We start from the raw sequence: 27,523 nt of genomic DNA on the forward strand, positions 1-27,523 counted from the left end.
TTTCCTTCCCACTGTTGCCAAGTGCTTGCTCACAGGGGATTGTGTATTTTTTTGGGCTTTCTTTCTAATATTGTGGAGGCTTTACCTTGCAACATAGAGCACTTCCTGTTGTTGTGAATTCCATATAAATATAATTGAACTGAATTGAATAGGTGTCTACAACAAATTGACTAACTACAGATTAACTTGATTTTAACTTAATTTTAGTTTAATCTCACCTTAGAATTAAGTCGATTCTTATGTATTATAAATGTAAAAATGTAAAATCTGTTGGTGCTTGGTATGTGTTAGGGTCAAGGTTAATCCTGGTAAGTGCTTGTTGTACCGAATGATCATAGTTTGACACATTTCTATGAAGTATCCTTTTGCTTTCACTTTTGTGTTTGAATATTATACATATTATGACTTTTCAAGAGGCAATAAACATCCAGCCACCGCCTCCATTCAGCCTGGGAATTTTCTCCGTCTCGCGAAGCGTACAGACTCGAGGAGCTCACGACGTGGTGGTGTGATACTGTACGTGATTGGCGGGCGGGTGGGTTTGGTTTGTGTGTCTGGGAACCTGCTACTGGTCTCCCATCCATACACACTCACACACAGAGAGAAAGAGAGAGCCACGGTCAGACAGACTGGCTCTCCAAAACCGACAGCAGGGGGAAAAAAACTCTCCTCTCGCGGCTCAGAAACCAGCAACTATCGCAGAAGTGAAGTCGACGCGATGTTAACCTCGAAATGCTCTCTTTTATTTTGAGAGGAAGGCTAACAATAGGGAAGAAGCTGTTTAAAAGTAGGTGAAGTGTGACAGCTGGAGACATTTAACCCAAGGATTTGTTGACTGCACGTGGAAACTGCTCGCTCAGACGCATCGGTGAGTAGTCTCTGCGTCCCGCTTACTTCCCGCAAACAATCAAAAGTTGGGCAGATATTTTACACAGGCGTACGGGGGGAGTTTCTTGTTATTGATGAACGACTGGAAGACTGCGCCAACAACCTTTCAGCCACTTTGCGGTACAATCAATATAAGCGTGCGCGCGCGCTTGTTAATCATTAACTAGCGCACGCGACGGTGTGACTTACTTAAAAAAACAACTTGTGTATTTTTTAAATTATTATTATGTATCATTCTCTCGGGCTTTCTGAACGGATTTCTTTGTCAACATTGTTATTATTTGAATTGTTTTGCTGTTAGAAAATATATATATATTTGTATCCGCGGTCACGTTTTTGTGCTTTAAAGTGTACGTTTGATGCCTGTGTTGTAAATTAAAATTAAATAGCTCACATAGTTTCTGCCAAACGTTTAATATTTGAGCGCCAGCCCAGCATATACAAATATTCCAGTGAAATTCCTTTGAGCCCAACGTGAATGTGGGGAGTTGTCCAGCACGAGTATTATGATTGCAGGGTGTGCTTCTCTGTCATCTGTTTGTTTGCTCGTCTTCATGTCACAGTGGCAAGTTAGAGTATAAAAGCCTCCAGATATTATCCACATGCTAATGCACACATGTTAAAGCTGCAAAGGGTTATAGTTTGAATTCCTTCCAGTGAACCGTACAGAGCAAGATGTTTGAAGGCTAAATATGTTCACCTCTTAAATCTAAAGCGTTCAGTGTTAATATTTGGATAATTTGTGCAATATCCAAAACCAGGTTTTTGGCATCTTTGTGCTAAAACAAAACAGTCCAAATGTGTATGGAAACTGTTTAGAGCCCCAGGGGCCACCTCAGAGCTTTTAAAAAGGGAATGATGAAATAGTGTTTTTACTTAAAATGTGTATCAACCAAATGGCCGTTTTAAAGGGAAAAAAGACATATGCTTTGGCTTTAAATATATCTTAAAAAATCTCAGGGGTGGCTCTTTACAAAGTCCAACACATGCTTGTATTTAAATACTACTATACCAAATCCCAAAGCAATTCCCACTTTTGTATCTCCAGGACATGCTGCAGACCTTGAAGAATGTTTAGTTGGGATTAGCTGTGAGGCTCCTTATACTGCCCCTATGCTCCTGGTGGCATTAACTAACCCACTTACATTAAAATATTGCTTCTTGCTGCCTGAGTTCAGGGTTTAATTTGCTCTGGCATGCCATAAAAGATAAGCTTATACCTTTCCCCATAATTCAGTGTCCAATTACAGTCATGATGTAAACTGTTGAGCCGGCTCCCTCCCTGGCTTCTTCTTCTGCTAGACAGCAAATATCCTCGAAGGCAGACATAAAGAGATAAAGATCCTTGTTTCTGCGGTGCATCTCATATAGTGAACAAATACACTCTGCTGCCAGGGTTTCTGGTAAAATGACATTGAAGTCTGGAGTCTAAGTAAGGCTTTCCCTGAATTGCTCTGCTCTATGCTGTGTTTTAATATACTTAATGGAAAGGTAATGAAAGGAAGACACAAGAAAGATATAGGGGTGTGTCCTTTAAGTGCCTCCCCCCCCCTTGCCAATTGTTAACCTGCTAAAATTTGGGTAAAATACTGGCTGTCGTCCCTGTCACTTTCCCCAGTCCAGTTAGCAGACAGCAGAGGAAGGGCGTGACAATCCTACTGACCAGCTGCCACATCCTACTTCTGCAAATCTTGAATGACTAAACAACAGTGAGCCTTATCTGCACTAGATGACATCTAGAACTAACGCTGTATTAATGTGAAAAATACTACTTAAAGAAATGTCAGCTAGAGTGAGTTAATTCCAACACATTACGTGATATTCTTTGTCATGACAACCAACTCAATTATTTTCAGAAGAGAACCTGATGTTTTTTGGCTCGCCTTCAGATTTTTAGTTTCTTTAAATTCAGAAATTTCGTCTTGATGCATGCTCAATCATCCAGGTAGGTAAATCCACAAAATTTGATTCAGTTCATCTGGACGTAGCGTTTTCAGTGGGAGAAACGTTTCAAGGAACTGACCTCACAGCCCATTGTTCCTTCAGTGGTACTAGTTTAAGTGATACTGTTTATAAGACTGGGGACACCTGCAGTCAGCTGAGACTGAAGAAGTCACTTGGGTGAGTGACGAAATGTTTCTCCCACTGAAAATGCTATGTCCAGATGAACAGAATCAACGTTTGTGGATGTAGAATTTCATGCCTAACATCTCTCTCGGCCCATCACAGTTCACTTCAACTCATTGTTGCCAACTTAGTGACTTTGTCACTAGATTTTTTTTGTTTTTTCAGCATCCTGCAAAAAAAAAAAGTACTCAAAACGAAACACCCCCGCCCAAAAAAAACTTCAGGCGGTACTCCTTCGCGAACGCTCTTGTTCTCCCGCTGCTGGCGCAGTTTTTTCACCATCTGCTCTGTTCAGCGAGTGACACCGAACAACAAGGTTTCAGCTAGTGACAGACAGCTGTGCAGCTTATGAGAGGAAAAAAACCCATCAAGTTGCATCTGTTTCTCTCAGTCATCATTTTACTTGTAAACGCAGACAAAAATCACAGCACAGCCATTATATCTAACTTTGGCTTTTGCAAGATGATGTTGAAGGGCAGGCGCTGCGTTTAAAAAAAAAAAAAAAAATCCGAATTTTGCATTGAGGGATTGTTGCTCTTATTCAGTATTTTGGCTGTATGGAGTGGCATTTTTGTCTTTTTACCTTGATGTATATTTACGTCTGTACTGTTATGCAATGTGTCATGCCATTGGTCCTCTAACAGTCATTATGCTCGTGATCTCTGCAGTGTTTGAGAAATCTCTCATTAAGTGCTCTCTATCTGCTTTTCTTCTGTTTTCCCAGCCCCCTTCTCAAATGTTTTATTGCTAGAGGGCACTGGGCTCTAAAGAATGAGCTCATTTGGGGGCCTGGCATGTCATTCATTGATTCATGGTTAGCCCATGCTGCCCTGGCAATATATAACCTTCACTAACAGCTGACTTTCACAGGAAAATGGATGGGACCTTCCATATCTTTCTGTTTTAAGGGGAGAAAATAACATCCTATTCAGTCTGGTTGATCTATGGTGCTCCCTTTTAACACAAAATGGCCATTAAATGGCATGTGCACTATTCGTTCTCGCGTACATTGCTATATACACATATGCGCGCCATGTGTATTGTGACGAGAAAAAGTTTACAACTCATTGAATTAACAACAGAATTTAAAAAAAGATCCTTATGCAAAAGATGTTCCTTACCTGAGTAAGAGCCTACAGTTTGAGCTTCTCTTAGATTATGTATGCAGACACGGATGTCTCTGTTTATTTTCTCAAAATCTGTGCGATGCCTCTGCTGAGCATGAGCTTCTCAACTATAAAAATCTAGAATGTGTGTAATATAATTTCTTGCCTTGCTGGCATTGTTACCCACGCAGTAAACGGTTGTTTAGGTTTGCATTCCTCGAGTCTTACATGTGACAGCTCTTCATTTGGATTTGGTTATAAGGAATTTGGAAATTTTGCTGCGTCAAAAACAAAACAAACAAAAAAGTGATACCTCAGAAGAGAAGATATGGCAGTTCAGAGCCCAATGTGCTGGATGCAGATTGGCTTTTATTTCTACTGGGAAAGTCTGACAAAGCTTTCAAAGCCTGGTGGATATTGTTTAGTGTCATACTTTTGATTCCTTCTCAACAGTACTATTGTTTTTTCCATGTAAAGTACATTTGACTAAATAGATTATATCTAAAGTGTCTTATCTTGCACCACTTAAACAAACCCCATTGCTATTGGACTTGGTTTTTATTTGGCTTTAAATGAAACTTTTTGAAGAGAGAAAAAAAAGATTTGATATTTTAAAATCTATTTTCAAAGTGGCACTACTATAGAGAGCAAACTATTGGATTCTCCAAGCTATAAAATGAGTCCATTCTAGGATCACTGACCCTCTTTCATTTGCTTGTCTAGGTAACAGCTAGGTGCTAATAATCAAACAGAAGTTTAGGCACTGGAACATTGAGGTGGGTCATAATAACACAATACCATGATGTTCCGATCCCAACAAATTCACTCCAAGGACATAGAATTTGCAAAAAAAGGCAAAAAAACTCTACAGGCCTCAGCTAGCATGTTAAATGTTAAAGTTCATGATTGTACAATTAGGAAAGGACTAAACAAGTATGGCGTGTTATGAAGCGTTGCCAGGCGAAAGTCTCGTCTCTCTAAGAAGAATATATTAGCATTTGTAAAGAAGATTAGGCTAATATCCCTTTGGATGAAGAGAAGATGGATGAAAGTCAAATAGAAAATAATTGCTTTAAGTTACTTGAAGTTGTTCTACAAGGTACTGAATCATGGGGTCTACTTGGTTTTTTTTGGGTTTTTTTTACTGGACTGGATGGAGTTCTGAGAAAAATCTTTCGCTTTCAAATGACTGTACATGTTTTTGATATATTGTGTATGCGAAACTGATTTTATTTTTTGTATTTGTGGTGTAGTGCTGCATTAATACAACGCAGGCTGGTAGTAACACCTCAAAAACAGCAGGATCGATGTCGTAATCTCTCAGTTATTTTATGAGAAGTAACATTCACCATCTGTTCGCGTGGCAGTGTTGGATATCGCTCAGTCAGTGACACGGGTGAATGACATCACTCTCTAAAGATCTAATCTGTGAACGTAGGTGCGCTATTGAAGGTTTCTTTTTTTCCTGTTAAATCGAGGCCCTGAAAAGAACTGCGAGTCGATGTGAAAGATGTGCATGAAAGACTGCAGATGAGGGAGCGTGTTTTTATATCTTTGAGATATCTCCCACAGTGGAGTGTGGAATGAAAGAAACTATTTTGTTTCTGAACATTTCCAAAGCCAGTCAAATGTGAGTGGGAGGAGTAGATATGTACTTCTTTTGAAGGTGGACTTATTAGTTAGTTATCGCGTCAGATCAATATATGCGATATTCCCAGCTGTACTTATTTCATATCAGTTCAGCTGAGGTTCAGTCTGCACTGCTTTTCGTATTGTTGGCTTATCAGGAATAAAAAAAGAAAAAAAGATTGTTGGCACGCCACTGCAGTGCACCTGTATGTTTAATTCTCAAATATGGCACAAGGGACTTGTTTAACAAACTGTACACTGTGTAAAAATGTTTGGAATCTTTTTCTGGATATTAGTTGTGGATTACAACTTTCCATAAAGCTGAGTAAATTCCCCAACGTTAATTAACCTAGATTCCCAAATACGGCACCAGACTATATGCTTAGATTATTAAAGCTGTCAGTCTAAAAAGAAAAGTCTTAAGAGTTGGATATACATCCAGACTATACTGCTTTATATCAGTGATAGATAATTTACTAAACTTTTTAATTACACATACAGCAGAGTAAATATATTTAGTAATAGATGGATTTCAGATGGACTTGGTTGATGTATTTTTTTAATTAATAATCTTTTTTTTAGCCTGTGCCACCTGCTGATCTGGCTTTGAGCTTTTATGCCTCTCCAAAGGAAACTAAAGACACACCTTTAGTTTAGCTTGACAAAGCCTGTATCATCCACCTGTCTTTTGGGCCCATTTTCTCAGCTCCTGCTGTTTCTGTTGCGGTGGAAAGAAGTTGCGGTTCCTGTGTGCTTGTGAGCACAGACTGGAAAGCGGGAGGACCGTGTTGATGCTTAAAGAAGATGTGCATTGTGCAGGCTAGCTCAAAGACCGCACTCCAATGAGGTCCCAGGAGAGCACTGAGCATTGACTGAACACATTTCACATTAACACAAGAGGGGAGCAAGGGAATGAGCAGGAACAGGGCTGGTCCTTTTACTCCTTGGCAATACACAACCACAGTTAATGAAGTGTTTTTGAAAGGTTTTGCTTGAAAATGGGGTGATAAGCAGCCGTAAAGTATATGTCCGTCATTTTCACTGCTACAACAGCTCCTTGGCTGTGACTGCTCGCACAGCTCAGAATTGCATAAGACTGCTCAAAGTCAGACCATAAGCTGTGCACTGGAGCTGGCTACATTTCGCTGCCTTGAGGCTCATGTTTGCTTCCTTCTCCTATTTCTGTTCCTTATTCTCTTCCTTGCATCCCCCATCTACTTATCCCCCCCTTCCCGTCATGCTTCAGCGGACCACCTGAGGGGGGCTATGTGCTGGTGACAGCTTGAGGGGTGATGTGGGCAGCCTTCCTTTATAGCTAGAAGATAGTGTAGAAGAGGGAGAGGTGCTGTGGAATAGGGCTTTGAAAGTGAACAAGTCCACTGCACTAAAAAAAAAAAAAAAAAAAAAAGTCCACTGCACTGATTTGCTACTAGGTAGCAACGAGACCAAACAGTTGATGCATATTTTCTGTATTTGCTTTGCAGTGTGCTATCTAGTTAAACAACAAGAAAATAAAATAATTGTGAGCAACTGAAAAGGTTGAACTAATTTAGAGTGGTGCATGTGGAATTTAAAGAAAAGCTGTGACATACCCCCAGTATTGTTAGCTAAACATGCACATGCTAAAAATAGAAATACCGCATCAATATTGAAAAAGCTTGTTATATTGGGAGGATTTGATGCATAACTCTGGAGAGCTGTACAGTTTGTGCACATTGAAGTGGGGCTTCTGTCAGTTAATGAAATTAATTTTGTGAAGATTGGGTCAGTGTATTCAAGGGGGGGGGAGGCTAAACCGTGGCAACTACTCTGGAATTCCTGCTAATGGCCTCGAGGCTAGCTCTCAAAGCAGGTCAGTCTAAAAGGATGTTGGAATCATATTGCAGTTATCTGGCAAACATTATTTTCTGTGTGGTAACTTGCACTAACTTGTTTTGGTATCTCGTCTGTGCCATAGATATAACCAAGGTTGCTAATGCTATCTTGAATGATAACTTAGCATTTCATCCTTTCATCAAAATGTGGTCACTCCTGACTTTGAGAGATGAACATGCAACATGCAAAAATGCAGAGGCCATAAAACAGCTCTGGTCTGGTTCTGATTTTATTGCTCTAAAAGCTGTATTAGCAGTATAGTAAGAATTATCAGTTAATGATTTTATGAATTAATTGGCAGATCAAAGACTTTCCGAATTTCAAATGGGACATAATGAATGAACAAACAGGCTATGGATGTGCTGTCTGCATATGTAACAGTAAACCGTCACTGGGGACAGTGTCAAATCCATGAGGAACAACTGTTAATGTGTGTTACTCCTGTTGTTGTTGTTTTTCTTTTCCTTTTTTCCCCTCTTGTTCAATTTGTCTTGCTCTGTTTTCTTTAAAAGATGTCTTTTCAACCAGTCAGTGTTCTACCTACACACAGCATCACAGCTGTTCAAATACTCCCAGTTGGAATTGATTGGGTGCACACAAACACCTCTCCCTTATTGCATACCCATAATCCTTTACCCAGCCAAGACCTATGCAAATGGGCAGGATCATAAATCCTTTATTAGGAGAATTTGCAAGTCAGAAATTTTATTAAATATGTACATTTTATGTGATATGAGATTTAGAGTTAACAGGTATGTAAAGTAATAGTTAGCGCTCCTTAATGAATCAAAGGTCTGCACATTGTCAGGAATAATCTGAAGACTAAGCTCTAGCTAATTCTTTATAAATAAGGCTGCAAGTTTTTCAGTCGGTGCCGGAGCTCAGAATGGCAGTATACTGTGCATGAAAGGTCTAAATTGAAGGAGCTGTCTTATGTTGAATGCAAAATAGTCCTGTGCATATTTTGATGGGAAACTGTGCTGTCTCTTAGCCAAAGTCTGCGGTTGTTGGACATCTCCACTTCCAAAGAGAGACACATTTATTAGCCTCTTTAATTACTCTCCTGGCTGAAGTTTTTGTTTACTTTTAAGATTTGCATTGCTGAAAGAGCACACAAGAAGATGGATAGAAAGAGAGAATGTTTAATAAGTGCTGGCTGTGAAAGATTAAGTTGGAAATGTAGAATCACTACTACTGCTCGATTGTTACTTAAGCTTTCTAATCTTCTGTGATGAAAGTAGTATGTTTACCTAAAATAAAAAACATTGTCAGCACATGGTGATTGACGTTGACATTTTAATTTTAATTTGTAGTTTTAATTTTTTCAAAGAAAAAAAGTCAAGGCCATATTACCATCTTCAGATTTTTGTGGGAGGAGAATATGGTGACCTTGGAATACATTATATCTATGCTGAACGTGTTGCATTTTTGTGGGTGAGGTGCCTGTGACAGGGAGATGATTCATCTCATTTTATAGATCTTCTGTGTGTGATGTAATTCAAATGAAACCAACATAAAAGGATATATTAGAAATCACTTGGAGTGTGATGATGGGCTCCTTCCTCCATGACTATTTATTAGATTATCTTATATTGTAACAATGCTGTTGTGTCTAAGGCTTTTAAGTTCCACTTGTTTTGAAGTATTTCTTTTGGTATGATGTAATCCTGCTTTAACGCTTAGACCAGAGAACACTGAGGGTGCTTGGTAAAGTTTGTCCTTCTGCAGGTTTGCTTTTGTGCTAATCAGTCAAAACACCAAACTGTACTTCCACTAAGCTGCTGAGCACTAATTTCAAAGCTTGTTGCATTGTTACAAAAGACTTTACTTTGTGGGCAGTTGTTTTTATAAGCAAGTCAGTTTGATGAAAATGGTGTTTTGCAGTCTTTGCCTCGCTGTAGAGTAATTCAAGCGCTACTTGAGGCTGACAGATTAGTTCATAAGCAGCAGGGTGGCCTGTGCTGGCCTGTGATGTATGCGGTTGTAAGTGGTCTGTGTCTGAAATGAATGTGTGTGGCTGAGAAAATGATTACGTTTCAGTCCTCATGAGGGGGTTTGGGCCTAATTAACCTACTTCTTTATGACTGTTTCTTGTGCTCACTCACGGTTAGGGCAACTAAGCACACCCTCCTTTGACACCATCACACGTAATGTTGTGTTTACTGTGGTCTAGTCGCCGTCCTCCAGAAAGAGATTGACTAGTAGAAGTTGGCTTGTTGTAATGGAAATATGATTGCTGTTCTGTATCTGTGAGACTAGCAGTACTCTTAACAGCTTCAGCTGAAGTCATTTCATCTTTGTGAGTGGCAATACTTCCAAGGAGAATATTGCCAAAACATTTAGAGATATGCAATGCTAAGACTGACTGCAAGGGAAATGCAGCTATAGAGGATTTTGGAAATAACCTAATGAGCTGTGCACTGTGAGCAAATTCAGGTAGTCTTGTGTGGATTTTTCTCTGCTGGAAAACAAGATTAACTGGTCCAAGACTAGGTTTGTGCATGGACAAAAGATCTAAACAAATCTGCAATTAAGTACCTCAGCTTTGTGCTACCATGGTACAAGGAAGTGTCTCCTCTTCTTTCCGAAACCATTAGAATTTTGTGTATAGCACAAAAGATAAGAGTTCCAATATTTAAAGAGCGCTTATAAAAAGTTACTTTAGGTAATGTAAAACTAAAATGTTTAGCAGTTATTTTATACTTTCAGTTTTTAGGGAAAAAAACTACCTGGGTTCCTTTCGTGTGTACATTTGACTTGTGCTGTATATTGCCCTCTCACTGCCATTACACAATGCTGCTTGCACCTTGTTTCAGTAGATTCACACTTCAAATTAGGATCCGTGTTATTTATTAGAAAAGAAGAATGGGAAATGCCCTTAATGTACTTGCTAAATGAAAAATGTGTGTTTCAGGATATGTGAGATCTTTGCTTTTTCTAAGCACAGTCTAGTTGGTCCTACTTAATTTAATTAGCTGGTTTTCTTCACTCTCTTCTCTTCTTCAGTGAAGCCTGGATTGCTCCACTTTAACTGGTGACCAGCTGTTTACGTCTGCCTAAATCAGAGATGAGTGCCAAATCTGTAATCAACAAGGAGGTGTTCATACCTCACGATGAGAAGATGCTTGCTGCTGTACAGGTGAAGCGGAGGACAAAGAAAAAGATCCCCTTCCTGGCCACCGGTGGTCAAGGAGATTACATGACATTCATCTGCGTCTCAGGTCAGGACAAATTAAAAACCTCCTTTTGTTTGCTTATGTTTAAATGCATTTTATGCTTTTTGCCTTTCTATTTGCGAGAGCGCACCAGTTGCGCCTTTGCAACCCACAGTCACATTTCCGCATGTCTCCCATAATTCTTCCACTAATGTTCACACTGATGAGCATGTTTACGTTTTCCCCTGCCAACAGAATGACACACTAAATCAATTTGCTGCAGGGCTTCATGTCAATCTTTTTAAATAGATTAGATTTAAGCTGAAATTGATTAATTGCTTCACCAGAAATTCAGGTTTCAGTTGTTTCAGTTTGGGGTTTTTCTCCCTTATTGTTGGAACATTAGCTGATGTATTACTTGTTAATTGAATTACCCAGGCAAATTGTTCATGAGGAGAATATCTAGATCCTCCTTAATTCTCGTGCCAGAAAAACTGCTTGTGAAAATCTGATACATTTTTCATTTTCTGTCTTGAACGCTGCTCTGGCAGCAGTAGATTACATGACTGAGGGTTATAGTTAACTTAAGGATGATTATGAGGAATTTAAAGTATAACTAAGCAGCTCAAAGCCAGTAAAGCTCTGTCTATGTTGGATTCAAATTCAAGGTTGCCTTGCAGCAGGCAAGTTACTCAACAGTCAGCCTCTTTATTTACACCCTCAGATACATGTACATGAAAGGCAACTGTAGCGAGCGCAAGCCACAAATTGTCAGAGAGTGGACACTGTTTTTCTAAAGGGTTTATAATGAGTCATTTCGCCTTTCATGTGGAAATAAGTATTGCTTGATATTCACTTCTTGTAATGCCAGTCTCGTCACGTCCCTTGCAGCAGCGTTCACCTTTGTATCTCATTTGAGCTTGGCCACTGTGAAATATATTAAAATCACTTGATGTCCTAATTGCTTATTTTGCATGGCAGAAAAATGTGGTAATTATCCGATGTTGTAGCTTTTTGTTAAATTCAAAATTACTTTGTATCTGAAAATTGGGTATCTATGTTGTTCCTTTGCCTGACCTAACGTCGTGTGTTTTAATCTATCTATATTGTATTTTCTATGTCTTAATCCTCACTGACTTTGATACTCCTTGTGTCTGCTCTACTTGTTTCACAAGAGCAAAATAAAAAAGAAATGCATGTCACCATGGGCCAAGGGAGTCCACGCGTTTGTAGAGACATTTGATTTAGGTGGTGAACATCCGTGTGTAAGCATCAAAGCCTCTTGCTGACATGTTTTCTAATGACTCCACACCTCCGATACTGTGTTGTTGTCTAAGAAAAAACATGCTTGGTGTCATTAGTTGGCTTCCATTTGATTTGCTGGAATTGCTGCAGTTGTTTGTCCTTTCTGCTTGGTAAATAATTTTAAGTTTGACTGGATATTTCTCCTCATTATCTTTTTCTGCATTCATTTGTTGCCATCATTGTGTTGCTACTACTTTATCTAAGCCAAAAAATGCCCACTACTACACATTTTACAACAGTTGCAATCGGGGCAGTTGAGTAATTGGTCAATTCACTGACCATCATATCCATAGATGACGGGCACATAGTTAATTAAACAAAAAATACCTCCAAAATTTGATTACTGGATTTTTTTTTTATTCATTAGCTGAGCATTATTCTCAGATTCTCAACTCGGTGTTCCAAACATAATCTTTACCCACATGGACCTCCTAAGTAATGGTAGTCAAAGTGTATTTGGTGACTTATTTTAGCATTTTTAAACATCCTCAAGTGATTTATTAGTGGACAGTCTGCCTGTTGTTATTGCAAAAGTTTGGTGGTTTTGCATGCATGTGTCCAGGACTGGGGGAAGAAAATACTTTGGATTTATAAACCCAAGATTAATTTGTGCCACAGTGATTGCAATAGAAATCTATGGAAAAGAAAAGCATACCATATCATCTGTCAAACATGGCAGAGGCACACATACATGGTCATGTCTGGCTGCCAGTGGAAGTAGCATTATTGATGATGTGAAAACTGATAGAAGTAGCAGGATTAATTCAGTCCAAATGGGCCATCCAGGCATTTTGCAAAAGCAACCCAAGAGTTTCTCGAGGCAAAGAAATGGGATGTTATTAAATGGCCAAGTCGTACTCCCTATTCCAGCCAAGCGGAGCATGACTTGTAGTTACTGAAGACAAAACTGAATGCAGAGACCAACTGAAGATGGTTGCAGTAAAGACCTGGCAGAGCATCTCAAGGCAATGTCTGTGGCGAAGGACTTTTACTCCCAATATTAAAACCAGTTCTTATACGTAAAGCTGGTAGTTTGTTAATTCAGAACTGAAATTGGGCTGCGTATAAAAATGGTTGCAAGTACAAAACACTCAATGCAGTCATTTTGTTAAAACCTCTTGAATTACACCAGAAAGTATGCACTTCACTCTGGTTTGATTTGAAATGCACTGCAGAGATGTACTGAGATAAATATTTACAAAATCTGCCCTTATTCGACTGCCTTTGCCCCTAACTGTACTTTTATAGAGATTTTCTACAGTCATTGGCTCCAACCTTGGTCTAAGGATGGATAGGAATGCTGTTGTTGAGTATGAGTAAAAGGACTGTGAACTGTTGCATTCCCACTTCTTTTATTATTTTTTGGTAGGTTTTTGCATTGGTTTACACAAAATTTATGTGGACATAAGAAACGTTTCACATGCTGTCATCATTTTCTTGTATGTAGGAATGCATGTTGTACCAAAAGAAATCCAGAGAATACACTGTCTGAGAATTCTGCTATCACCACCATTGCACCCATTTATCTTCCCCTAGACACTCTGACTGTCTGCATTAGTGGTCTCCTGACTCGGCTGATGTTTTGTATCACATGTGGGAACAGAAGTAGTGCCTTCACTACTTCTGTTTCCACAAGTCATGTGGCTTTTAAGCCAGCACAGCATTGTTCTAGATTTTATGTGCGTTTTCCTATGAATGTGCTGCACAATAACACCACAAGTTTGAAACTAGTCAGCTCATGGCTCCCAGGGCATTTTAAACAGAGGGCAGCTTGTGTTGCTTACGTGTTCAGGATGTGTGTAACTGTAAAAGTACTGTGTGTGTGTGTGTGTGTATAAGGGTGGGGGATGGTGCTTGTTGACAGTCTCATGGCGACAGTAGCATATACTTGAAGCCTGGGGGCCAAGCAGTGGCAGAGTTATGTAATCTGTGGGATGTCACGGTTAAAGGAAGCCTAAAGTACCAGAAGCTGTACTGTAGAGACAGCCACAAGAGATTCACTCTCAAACTGAGTAAGGTAGCAGAATGAAACCACATGACTTCTGCACTCACTCCAGGATCATATGCTTTTGTGTTGTCAAAAGAGGAGTATCTGAATACGTCAACAATCAAGATGTTTTTGTAATAAATCACTAACCACTCAAGTCTTTGACTTGTGTGTTTGTTGAGCACATGGCTGTTTGTCTTAGGTAGAGAGCTACATTTATTAATGGAACAAAAAAGCCTGGACACCTGCCAGTTGGTGAGCAGTGCCGCTTACTACAAATTACATGTTGCTGGAGGAAAAACGAAACTAGTTTAGCTCACTTAGCTGGCTGTTGTTTGACTTTAGAGTGAAAGCTTGTAAATTAATCTTATGTTAGCAAAGAAGACTGATAATAATCTTAAATTCCCTGCAGCAATAAACTGATTTCAACTAGAGGAGGGGTTTTTTTTGCCCACAAGGTCTAGCAGAGAGCTCTCAAAAAACACTTGACTTTTTGGTGTGCATGATCATCTTTCTCTCCTAATTTGTTTGATGTAGTTCTCTGCATTTTTTTTTTCTGTTTCAATCACAGTCTAGATTTAGTATGTGTATATACACAATGTAAAACTAAACCAGTGATATCTGTTATTCATATTACTGCCTATGCTAGTTGTTATTCAACTTAATGTGAGGTTGCATAATTTCTATTCTTTCTCACTATTTAATTTCCTAGCTCTTTCAAGCACTGTTGGGGTCAGTGCATTGTGATTGATCCCTGTTCACATGCCAAACCACAGTGTCATCACAGTTTAAGTCACTGGTGGATCATTAACTTTCATAAGGGCCTGAATGAGAACAAGGTGTGTTGTGGAAAGCTCCATTAATATGATGAACTCAGTTCTGCTCAATACTGATTTTTATCTCTTCATAAAATTCCACTTTTAATAGTTTTTATAATTAGGCCATGAATATATGCAGTGGGCATAGTAAAATGGCAACAATTTATAATTTAAGTTTTGCAAAATTTCAGACTTTTATCAGTACTGTTGGCATTTTGCTTGTAGTCCAATTGCTTCATCTTCAGTTTTTCAGTTCCCCTTTTCTTGTTCAGAGAGAAAAATGTTAAAACCCAAAACAGACTACAACTGCACAAGAGTCTGGGTCAAAGTCTGTGTGGAAAATCCAAAAGACAGAGGAGAGGAGAGAGAGAGAGGTGATTGTCATTGAGAATGGATCTGTAACTGGATTTGTTAAACTGTGGATATTTGTTCTCGTAGAACGGTGGATCCAAAGAGAACCAACATCTTTACTGTTGGCATGCGAGTAAGACTGTTGCTCTCAGGCTGGCTTGAAAGAAACTGCATTTCATCTGCAGATAGGCCTTTGTCCTGCAGTTTGGTATTTAGTTCATTAGTGCAGTCACATCAACAGCAAAAGCATTTGAGGGCTCTAGAGTGTTCTTGCATTTCTTCTCACAAAACTCTTAAGTATATATGCTTTTGAGTCCCATATTCTTTTTAACAGTTTGCCCAGGCTGAGCCACCTGACAGCTGTGTGGTAGCCTCTGTCACAACGTTTAGTCTCGTGCTCCTCCGAAACTGCGAACAGACTATCTGTGATTCAGCGCTCTTGCCTTGACCAAGTTAACTATTCATTAACAACATGGTTAATTTTTAGCACTGACTTAGATCACCTGGAGTATAATACAGTGTAAAAATACCAGTTTCTGGGTTCGTTTCAGTCTTTTCATCTTGCATCTGATTCAAAAGTCCAACATTTTTCCCTGTCACATTTGGACAACCATCGGGTAAAACGCCCACGAGTGTGTCCCATTTCAGCCCAAGCCCATCAAAGCACTTACCTTCGTGAACAAATCACTCCCTGTCGTAGTGCATTGCTGTCAGCGCCTCCATAATCTCAAACTCTTTCATTATCCCACGTACAAAGATGAATAACTGGCTTGTGTTGCGGACATCACAGCTTTTGTTCAGAGCCAAGGATAAAAAGGAAAAAAACAGTCTGCTCGATCTGTCTTGGTACAGTTCTTCTGAAGAAGAGTAGAGTACATTCACTCGTGTTCATTTTCTTCTTCCTCATGGCATATTAGCATGGCAGAGTCCACCAAAAAGTCTTTGATAAGATCTCCATCAGAAAATGGCTTACTTTTTAAAAAGTTTTTATGGAAAATCACAAAAATAGTCTTGACTGCTCTATCCCTGAATATGTAAAGCTTGATAAAAAAGTTCTTGTTGCTTTTCTCTGTAATTTCATTTCCCATGAAACCCCAAAACAGTAAGTCATTCTGTTGGAGTTTATCCAAAGAGAAAACACTGTTTGGTGGCTGAAAAGGGACAAACTGGTTGATGTATATTTGTAGCCTGTTTTTTGTTTTGTTTTTTTGTGCATATTAAAGTTTTCAGGAGAACATGTTTGCTGGAACGATTGCAGAACCTTAACATTGACCAAGTTGGTTGGTAACTTTTTGTCTTTAATCACTGACGAAGCCCAACCAGCTATCAGAGTCTCTGACACATCCTTTGTGCACTTGGGAGCTTTACATGAATTTCCATTAAGACATTCAATGGCATGGTTGTATTCATGAATTGCATTTATGCAGGCATCTTATTTTGTGGGTTGGATTACATGTTTAATTTCATATGTTGGCTGGCTCTTACACATGTGCTGAGGCTAATGCTGGTCTCCTGTTTGTGGTGATTGTTTTTAAAGTTTAAGCTTCTTTTTCATCACACCAACTTAATTAAATGTTGAATAATGTAATGCAGTAACACTCTAGTTAATGTTGTAACACACAGGGATCATTTACTTTGAATACTGTTAATTGGAGCCAGTGACTTACGACAAGTGTGTTTATACATTAATGTTGCTGTCATCTGTCTTGCATCCTTGTGGTGTTAAAAATGATCAAAACTCTCAGTTACCACACTTTCTTGCGTATTGCATTTGTGCACTTTCAGCTTGACTCCATTCATCATCAGTGCCCTTGTGATTATTGATTCACTGGTGAGATGGGGCGAGTGGATTGTGTAGCGCAGTGGTACATTAAGCTGCTCAGACCAGCTAAAAAATCAGATCAGGTATGACCTTGGTTACCTGATCCAGAGACATAGAAGTCTGAAATTCTCTTTTCATATACATACACCTTAGTTTCTGTCTCTATTTGCCAGGGTTTCTCTAACTTTAGCCGGAAGGGGATAGCTTAGGATAAGAAATGAATACTATCCCTAATAAATTAGTCAGCTGATTTCCAGCAATGCCTTTGTTCACTTTTTTAAAAATGTTTGCCGCGGCCTATAAAACAGACCAACAACATTAAAATGCGACAACAAGACTGCACATACCGATGATATTTTGTTATATTTAATTGCACCTTTAAAGGTGTCCCTCGAGTCCTACCTCCTATTGGTTTAACCTTTCCCCACAGAAATCACAGAAACCGGATTACTAGGATTACTAAAATGGAAAAACATTCAGCAGTTCCCCCATAAAGACTCATTTCAAATTAAATGTGTCATTTGTTTACAATTATTCAGTCCTCAAAGGAAAATGTAGTTTGACTGTATCACGTTTGAAGGACTACTTCAGGTCAGTTGAAATTTGACCACTGTTAAATCTGAAGCCTATAACTGAGGCAGTGTTAGACAATGTACAAAACATGCAGTATTTATGACCTGATTTTAAGATATTTTGGAATAATTTGGTTTTATTTATTTTAAAAAAAAAAAAAAGCAAATTGATCTCTCCCATCAAGTATGTTATGTATAAATGACAGAGGGGAAAGTAACCATGTTAACTGCTGAAACATGTTTTTGAGACCAAAAAGGGAAAAAAAAATCAATAGTATATTGAAACTGTTGTGGCCTTAATGTCGTTCTGCAGAATCAGCAAACACCTACAAGTCGCTTGACATGTCTTTCAACATAGACTAGCTGGAGGACTCCCACAGAAGCACATGTCTGAGGAAAAAGGGCGTACGAGAAGAGCTCTTCAGACAGCACAACTGAAATCAAACAGAAGAAAAAAAAATGCACTGCTGTGCTTTACCTGTCCGTTCGTAGAAAAAAATAACCGAGATACTACTTTGTTCATTTTAACTTTAAAAACAAAGTCATTTCTAGCTGAAAATAAGCCATTCCTACTTATACTTTTAAGACAAGAAGACAGAAAATTGTGCCTCTGGGGATGGTGCAAAGTTCAGTTCAGTGTACTTTACAGAGTTTTCTAGTTTGCTGTAGCATTCCTGCTGTATCTGACTGATATAACTTCTTTAAACATCTTGGGGAGTCTGGACAAATGTTTTTTAACGAGGTTCAGCCAGACGTGGGTGTCTGGATGACCTGGGTTCTATTCTGAAGATTGTTACCTCTGTGGGTTGCCAGTGGAGCAGCAGTGACTGATGCTAGTCTCCCAGTATTTACTGAGAGCAGAGACATACAGCCCACTCACGCACAACAGTAGATACATCAGCATGGCACTAATAACACAATCCCTGTAAGGAATCTGTGTGGTTATGTTCATCCATTTGTGTGTGTGTGTGTCATCCATACTAGAGCCTCTTTGTGTCAGTGTGCTATTGTGGGCTTATCTAGACTAATTAGGTTCTTGTAGTTCAGCTCATTTCATGGTAGGTTGACTACTTTCTTAAACATGAACTGACTTCACCTTTCACTTTGCACCCTTTTTAATGTCAGCTTCCCCCTTATTTCTTTGCCTCTTATCTCCCCTAGGCCCTTGATGAAGGCTTTTAAAAGTTTTATGAAAAGTTCTGGTCCTCAAGTGTCCTGAGCTGAAGGTAATAAGCAAAAGAAGTGATAGGTAGATGAGGTAAAAAGATTAAGGAGATGAAATGGCAATATTTTGTGGAATAGTGTGCATAAGTATGCATGCACACTATTTCCTTTTTTTTGTTGTTGTTGTTGTTGATCTGAAAAAAAAAATGGTTCGGTCAGATGGTCTGTAAAGAATTGCTGGATAACAGTTTTGCTCATGCAGAAAAACAGAATTTATTGGGATGGCTAAAACTCACTTGACCTTGATGCTCGATTGCTAGCAGACCTGGGGTTGTCATCCAGACTGATGAGTCTCCAGTGCAAGTTGAGCATCCAGCCATGGAGTGAGTGTGATTTGGGAAGTCTTTGTCCTCTTCTGTGACCTAAACACAAATCCTGATATCCCAACCGATTTCTTTTCTTTTTTGGGGGCCAGAGTATTTGGATAAAATGGCTTTAATCAACTTCATTTTTTTGGTATCCATCTTCTAGTGATGTGGTGGTTAGCTCAGCAACCTTACAGCAAAAAGGTCCTGTGTTCCAATCCTCTCCACACCTCTTTAGGGTGTGTCCTCCCTCTTGCCCTATGTCAGCTGGTATGGGATTCAACCCCTTGCATCCTGATTTATTGTTACACTTGTTGAAGTTATCACTTTTTAAACTAAATATTTCTGATAGAAACACAGGGACATAATCACGCATACCCATAATGCAGCATCCTTATGTTTTGTTGTCTAATACATCTTCTCACTCATACAGGACATACACATGGATGCAGCAGGTGTAGCTGATAGATGAAAGGCTTAGGTGCTCTGCAGGTTGACTGTGCTGTGTTTGGTGTTGTGCATACAAAGCCATCCCCTGCAGAGATGGCCAGCCTGTTTGGTCCAAGAAAAATAGGAACATAATAAGCATGGGTTGGGTGTACATCTTTTTTTAACCAGCACATACTGCTGAAGTTCTGAAAGCTGTATTTGTTGTACTTTTCTGTAACTAAACTGTTTATGAGGATTTCATCATCCAGCAGCTTCTTTTGTCCAAGATACATTTTATTTCATGTTCGTTCAGTTTATCATCCATTAATTCTTCATAAGTGGTAGTCCTGTGTGTGTGTGTGTGTGTGTGTGTGTGTGTGTGTGTGTGTGTGTGTGTGTGTGTGTCGCTTTTTTTTTCCCCCAACAGAAAACAGTAGGGTGCTTTTTTTTCACAGGAATCTGATGATTTCTGTGGTGGAGGCAGTGTGTAGCTGGCTTGGAAGACTCCCTTCAGCTCCCTGTAACTCTTCTCTCTTTGGCTGCTGCTTGTGAAACTCTGCTATGTTTAGGGCTCTTTGTTTAGGACAGAGTGTGCTAACACGTAAAGCAGATAGGAGATGGGAAACGAGGCACTGTGCAGGTTTTTTTTTCTTTTTGAGGAGGGAGGTTCACTGTACCTTGCAAGCTTAGACAATACATTTGACTGCTGCAGTTTATTTTTGCTGTTTCTGAATGTTGTGGAAGTGTTGGTGGCCCAAATACGCCAGAGATGAGGTGATGTGGCAATGATGTGGCAGGTAATTATTTGTGTAGAGAACCACACAACACATGTTTTTGGCATCGTGTGCCCTGACCATATGTATTAGCTCTCTAACACAGCAAAGATGTCAGTGCAATTTCCTGTGTACATGGAAAAAGTAATCTTCATGGTGTTCTCAGCTTTTGTTTTGTGCCAACAAAGCTTGTACCCCACATCCTTCCTCTCATCTGTACAGTGTGAAATGAAGGGAGAAACGCAGAACGGAGGAAAAAAGAAGAGCTGTAGCACAGGAGTGAGCTTGCCCTCATAAAAGTCAACCATCCGTATAATTAGCTGATGTGCTGTTTTTGTTAAAATCTGAGCTTTCACAGGTATTAATAATCAACTTTAGTTACTGAATGAAATTGACTTTCCAACAAGTTTATGTGGCCAAAACCTCCATCTGAAGATACTGAAAATAGAAATGCTCAAAGGGAGAAAAATACTTTTACGGCCTGTATCTGGTCTGAATAATAAGGGTCGTTTCAGTACAATTCATTTTCATTACACAGCGTACCGACACTCTTTGATCACTAAAAAGTCTGCCAGTGCGTTATGATTCCGGACATTTCACAAAGCTGTGTTTCTCAATCTGTCACACCAATTTGTAGGTAATAACAACCCCCCTTTGGGGTAAGGAGTTGCCAGATCAAATGAAAAAGAAGCCAAGCACTGTCAGTGATGAGAATAATTGATCTTATGGAAATGTGTTATTTATTTAAAAAAACAAAACCCTTTTCATAGACGGATCAGTTCATGATTCTTTAAAATCTGCCCCGACTAAAGACGTGTAATGTAATGCATTACAATCTGTCATGTAATCGGGTTTAGAATAAGAGAAGGCAACCAGGAAATAAGCTGCTCCCGTTTTGTTTTTAATAAAGCCTGACCAATAAATCTGCCAGGTCCACATCAGTTCATTGCCGTTACATTGGTGTCAGCCTGCACAGTATATCATCATTGACATGAAATTGAAGTAGAGGAAAATCTTTTCTTTTCTATAATCGAATGTGTAAAAAAAATTTCAGAATTGCATCGTGTCATGTCCTTCAAGAAGATTGCTTTTCAGTTCAGGAATAGTCTATTCTTCAAGCACTATGGACCAAACAGGAGATTGTTACTATAGCCTTGACAGTTATAGACTAGTATTTTTTTCACCTTTTGAGTCCTACTGTAATGGAAGCCATCACAATGAGTACTGTGGATGGATTTATATAACCTTATTCTATAGACAGGCTTGTCATGGTATATATTTATTGTACACGTGTGTAATTAACATGAACGACTTCACTTATTGACTTCTCTTTAGTTTACTTCATGTTTACTTTGAGGTGATAAACAGTAGTTTCTTAGATATGTAGTGGCTGAATGTTAAACCAGAGTCACTGTAATTGCCAAGAAGGCCTTGAATTAACAGATCATTTTTGTAAAGAACTTTGTGGTTTTATCTTCAGGGACTCATTTGTATATAACAAGAACAGGTCAATGCACCACACACTTCTCTGCAGGGGATCTCTGCTGTTAAATCCCTGGTTGCTTGATTCTGTACAGTTCCACCTGTTCTTTGTTGGATAAAAGTCATCATATATGGACGTACTAAGGTCACTGTTGGCTGAATGCTACACTATTATCCTGGCTTTGTGCCTTCTCTAAAGTTTATCATGTGTTTGGCTGCAAACTTTGGCACATCTGCAAAAAGTATCCAGTCGTATAAAAACATATGCACATAATGCTGCCAGATGGCATATTTTAGAACTGTGGGTGTAGTTAAGCTGCTTTTACGAGTTCAGTGATGTTCTTCGATACATTTTCAAAATTAGTCATTGATCATCCTTTTTTAAATGAAGCATATTGTTCTATTTTATCCAAAATATGTCTTATGTATTTTTTTTCTGTGTTTGAAGTGTTAATGCAAATTAACACTCCCAACACTCCCTGAAATTCTTGGCAGCAGACAAAAAACTTGACACCTACAAAGTTTGACTAAAACTAATTTCAGTGGTGATAAATGACAGCTCTGAGAGTGGATGGGTCTCCTGTGTGTAAATTTACAGATGCAGCCAGTAAATCTTTTAGTCAAGAGCTCCTATGTGACTCTGTGTTGATGCTGCCTGAGATGCATGTCATTATTATTAATAATAAGAAAAGGAGGAGTATTTAGGGCTTCAGCTTAGACTGGGAGAGGAGCAGACCAGGGAGAGCAATGGATAGTGAGGCACAGATGATAGGGAGAAAAAGGGAGTGAAAGATCTCAGGGGTCCTGATCTCTGATAGTGTTTACTGGAAAGAATGAGGGTTTGAAATGGAAAGTAAAAGCTGGAAAGTTGTTACTGTTGTTAAGAACTTGAGCTATGAACTTTTTTTATATGCGTCTTTTTCCCCCTAGACTCTACATCCCCTAATTGGTGTTTCCCTGCCCAAGTGTAATCTGGTTTTCCTGTTTCTGGGTGCAGACAGTGGTTTAGACCTTGTTGTTAACTGTGTTTACATTCATGAAGGCAAGGATCTCTTGATTGTATACTTTGATAATCACATGCCTAACATTCTCGACTTGATAGATGTTGGGAAGGTGTCTTTTTTTGTTTGTTTGTTTTTTCCCTTCTTCTTTCCTCTTTTAAACCAACTATGCAATCATCCACTTTAGTTGTCTTCTGTGGTCTTTCTGGCCTTTCACTGTTGCTGAGCTGGCCAGTGCATTCCTTCCTTTAAAGATTGTTGATTTGGCCACTTCTGAAGTTTTTGTTATCTCTGCATAAGGTTTGTTTTGTTTCAGCCTAATGATGACTTCCCTCTCTTGTGCTGATATCTCTTTGGCTCTCATATTGAAAGTTTCACTTAAGGATACAAAATCAAGTTAAGCACTTGGAATAAACTGTAGATCTTTTATTTGCTTAATTTGTGATGTAATCCAGTGTGAAGAGGCCTCACCCTGCCATGAACCTGCTTTTGAGTCAGTTGTTGTGTTACTTTGGAGTATTGAAAATTTGGGACTATGGATAAAATCAACCGTAATTACCAAACTGTCGATGTAATACTTTCATTAAATCCCTCAAGTTAAAGTGTTCAATCAAAACCTGATTGTTTAATTTAAACTCCACTATAGTGGTTCACAGAGACAAAATGGTAAAACTTGTAATTGTACTTGTACTCGTAACTGCCCGGAGACTTTTGGATCTAATTGCAGATGGCTTAATTATTTCCTTGCCACAGTTGATCCTTGAGTTGTGCTTGTAGGATTCTTTGTGATTGTTTCACTTTGTCTGACTTAAGACTTCAATAAGCTGGTGATATCTTTGCATACTTAAGGTCATATAAATTGAAGTGTATTATCTGAAATTGGATGTTTCCTCCAGAATATTGTTATCTGTGGAGTCCTGGTTTTGTGGCAGTTAAGAGACTCGTTTGTTCTACTTCCTCGTGCTGCTCATGTATGTCTTCCCTTCATTTACAATTCCTTTGATGGTCAGAATAATTGCATAAATAAAACATCTGTCTGTGCCAAATGGGCTGATCAATTTGTGGATGTCCACTTGTACTTTAACCTTGTGTGCACACACAACGAAATGCATCCAATCTTCAGGGTGTCCAGTATTTTCTTTTAATTCCACCACCAGTTTGTAAACTTGCTCCAGAGACAGATAATGAGGCAACATCATGAAAAAGTTCTTAGTACATTTTTTAATTTAGTTATATTTACACAGTATAGGATATACAATTTTCTTTATATTCGACTTTTACTATTCCATTTCTGAGACATCTGTTGTCATCTTTACATAACCTTTTAAGTGGATGGGGAGTTAATAAAGCCAAAAGCATGCTGTATTCGAGCTAGCATTACAGACAAATACACACACATAAAGAGCTGTAAGAATGAAATTGCCATGCGATAACCCCGGGGGACTCATCTGCCTGGCTGAAAAACCTTAACAAGAAGCATGATATTTCTTTTCTGCTTCAGCAGGCCCTTTCTCTGGAGCTGTCCAATTATCTTTTGTTTAAATGTCTTTACTGTATAGTAGCTAGTGTGTGTGTGTGTGTGTGTGTGTGTGTGTGTGTGTGTGTGTATTTAAATTGTGTAAGAAATTAGCTAAGTGTAGGATTTCTGAAAAATAAATGAAACTGGCTTATCAATGAGACATTAGAATGAAGCGTCTGGCAAGCAAAGATATTTTTATTATATAATAATACTGTTGTGTTTCCAGTTTAGATCATGTTTGAAAATACAGCTCACCTCACTCAAAACTAAGACATTAACGTATGTGATGTAAAAACGTCTACTGTTATTTAAAAACGGTAAATACAGCCAATAGTTATATATTTTTTTGGCTGTTATTCCCAAATTAATGCAATTACAAGATGAGTCCCAGATGTACTGCTGACCCCATTTTTATGCATGATATGAATATTTTAAACCCTATACTGGATATATAGCTTTTCTAGAAATTTAAACTTAATGACCACAAGAAGTGCTGTTGATCTCATTAACTTTCCATCTTTCATATAAGACAATGTTTTAATAGCCCACAGCTAACTCTGTATAACTGGGCAGATGTCATAGTACACTGTAACATCCACACATCTCTTTGCATTGTTTTTAGTCCTACTGCTTCTGTGCTGGACTTTCCCTGTTGGTGCAACTCATGCAGCTCCTTCACACACAACGACTGCAGACAAAAGTAGTAACACAAAGTTTGTCCAAATGGGATTATTTCATATTCAGTCTCAAGAGATCAGCTGTTGAATCATTAACCTTAACAAGCCATATGCTGACTTTAGTTAGGTTAGTGGCATCTAACCAAGAAGCATAATGTGCAGCCTAAGAACTAAATCACTCTACAAGCTTTTTCTTTGTTTTCTTTGCCTGTTTTCTTAACTGACAAAAGTGCAAAAGGTTGTTAATGTTTTGTGCATGGTACCAAATGTTTTAATTACTAGGACTGCAACTAACTATTATTCTTTTTTTTGTAGTCTGCCCATTTTTCATCGATTAGTTGATGATTATTTCAATAACTCTTATGTCCACTTCCTATGGGGAAAACCTCCAGTTCTAGGCTCCAGTGCCTCACCTGCTCAAGTCTGCCCATCTGTAAATATCACCCTGTTTCTCGTCAAATGAAAATGATGACCCAGGAAAAATTTTAAAGCTGCATGAGCCTCTTTACAGGACAAACTCATCTATATGCTGGTGCCTAATACTAGTTCAACAGAACACAGCAGAGGCTCTGAAAAAGATCTTGCATGATCCATGAGAAGTTTCTGACAGGCAAGCTAACTTAACTCTCTAAAACTGTTTGTGCACTACAGTAGTTGTTGTCGTGGAAGGAAAGCTCCACTTTACACAGTCTGCAGATAACTGTTTTATTCTGTGAAATGCTTTCACATTTTTTAAAGTCTCTTTCTCCATTTTCTGCCATCCTCCTGTTTTGTCGTTTGCGCTATTTTTCTTCTTCATTAGTATTGAGTGAAGTCTTGGCAGACAATGTAGGCAATACTCTCCCCATAGCTTCCTATAGTTACAAAAGCACATTTCCGGGGTTTTAGAATAGGATGTGTCGACAATAAAATTCTGCGTTGATGAATTTTCATAGTTGACGATATCTCTTATGGTGGCAAGTTGTTGCAGCCCTTTTAATGACCTTGTGATCACGGCCTGGTCTTTAATGTATCAGCCTCTAGAGAAACAAGTAAAATCCTGGGACTTCTTTTTTTTCACACTTTGTTGTATCTTTTCTTTTTTTCCGAGAGGCCAATATGTTTATCTTATATTAGATGTTCCATTTCTTTGTACATTCCCTCATATCCATTCTGGTAGTTTTGGCCAGGAATTTGCTGACATCTGTAAATCTCTGACTGATATTGAGACTTTGAGACATACAAAAACTGCAGTGAAAAAGTAGCCAGAAAATGGGAGCCGCAAATACTTTTTGACATCTAAAATGAAGATAACACTGTATATATTGTTTTTTACCTTTTTGTGAACAACTAAGGTGTGTTGCTTATGAAAACCATGAAGTGCTACAGAGAAAATTACATTTTATTTATGTAATTAACACATTTTGAACTCTTAAAGAAATATAACAAAAGGAAAGACACCCAGCTGAACTAAAATGATCCATGTAGCAAACAAAAACTGTTGTGAGCCTCCACCCTTATATCGCCTTTGGACTTTTGGAGCCTTGACCTGACACCCGCAATCACGCCTCGCCGCCTTAACGTCTGTGCTATCTGTGCTGTTGTTGGTATATGTCGGGCTGTGCGCTGAAAAGCTACAGCCAGCTGTGTGTGTACAGCAACTGTGTGTGAAAAGTGGTCAATAAAGAGATGCTGAAAAGCATGTTGATGGAAACATCATTGGTTCTACCGTGATATCTTTATAATGGGACTTCTGCTCGTGAACCTCTGCGCACAGCGTCTGCAAATCGGGGCTGTACGAAGTCACTTTCATCTTTACGCAGGACTGTAAGCTGTCATCTGTGAGGCGTGAGCGGTGTTTGTTTTTAACATAGTTCACGGTGGAGAATAGCTGCTGACATAATGTGGATCCGAAGATCCATAACTGGCCTACCTGGGGTTGAAAGTCTCTATAAATGCACGGCGTTTCAGCGGTTACACCGGCTTCCGCGAGTGTGACGCTTGAGCGATGGAAAAAATAATAAAATATAATTTTATTTTCATATTTCAATGTCACAATAATCTTCCAATTTAGAACTACAAGTTAAAAAATAACTAACACAAATAAAATACACTTCAGCTAAATACTTCTAATTTATTTTCCCAAACCACGCAGAGCCGCACTATAAGGACTAAAGAGCCGCATGTTGCCGACCCCTGGTGTAGGGTCTCAGAAGGGTTTGCTTTACCTAAGACTTTGGATTTATACTTCTGTGTTAAATCTATGTTAGGCAAATGCGTTACCCACTATACCTATGAAAAAATAAAATGCTGCTATCAGCGTCTTCTTCTTTTTTTCCCCCAAACTGTCGGCTGTAAAAATATGTTCTCATTGCTCATGGAGAAGAATTGGCTTGTTAACCTTCTGTAAGTGATTGAGGCTGGGACTGAAAATTATTGATTAGTTCCTTTTGCAGAAAAGCCCTTTCAGCTCTCACAGTAAATATTTGGTTGGCTCTC

General features: G+C 38.8%; 1 protein-coding gene across 1 annotated transcript in view; it reads left to right on the forward strand.

Moving 5' to 3' along the window:
• The first annotated feature begins 575 nt into the window (after positions 1-575).
• The window catches only part of stxbp6 (syntaxin binding protein 6 (amisyn)), a 64,822-nt gene continuing 37,874 nt past the window's right edge, over positions 576-27,523 (forward strand). Inside the window, exons 1-2 of the mRNA XM_085256822.1 lie at positions 576-868; positions 10,632-10,846. Coding sequence (XP_085112948.1) covers positions 10,693-10,846 — 154 coding nt within the window. The 5' untranslated portion in view covers positions 576-868; positions 10,632-10,692. The remainder of the gene's footprint in view (positions 869-10,631; positions 10,847-27,523) is intronic.

Source organism: Mchenga conophoros, linkage group LG19 (assembly GCF_057382185.1).
Source record: "Mchenga conophoros isolate Kocher_MC1m ecotype Shallow Benthic linkage group LG19, M_conophoros_male_GT1.1, whole genome shotgun sequence".
NCBI classification, from domain to species: Eukaryota; Metazoa; Chordata; class Actinopteri; order Cichliformes; family Cichlidae; genus Mchenga; species Mchenga conophoros.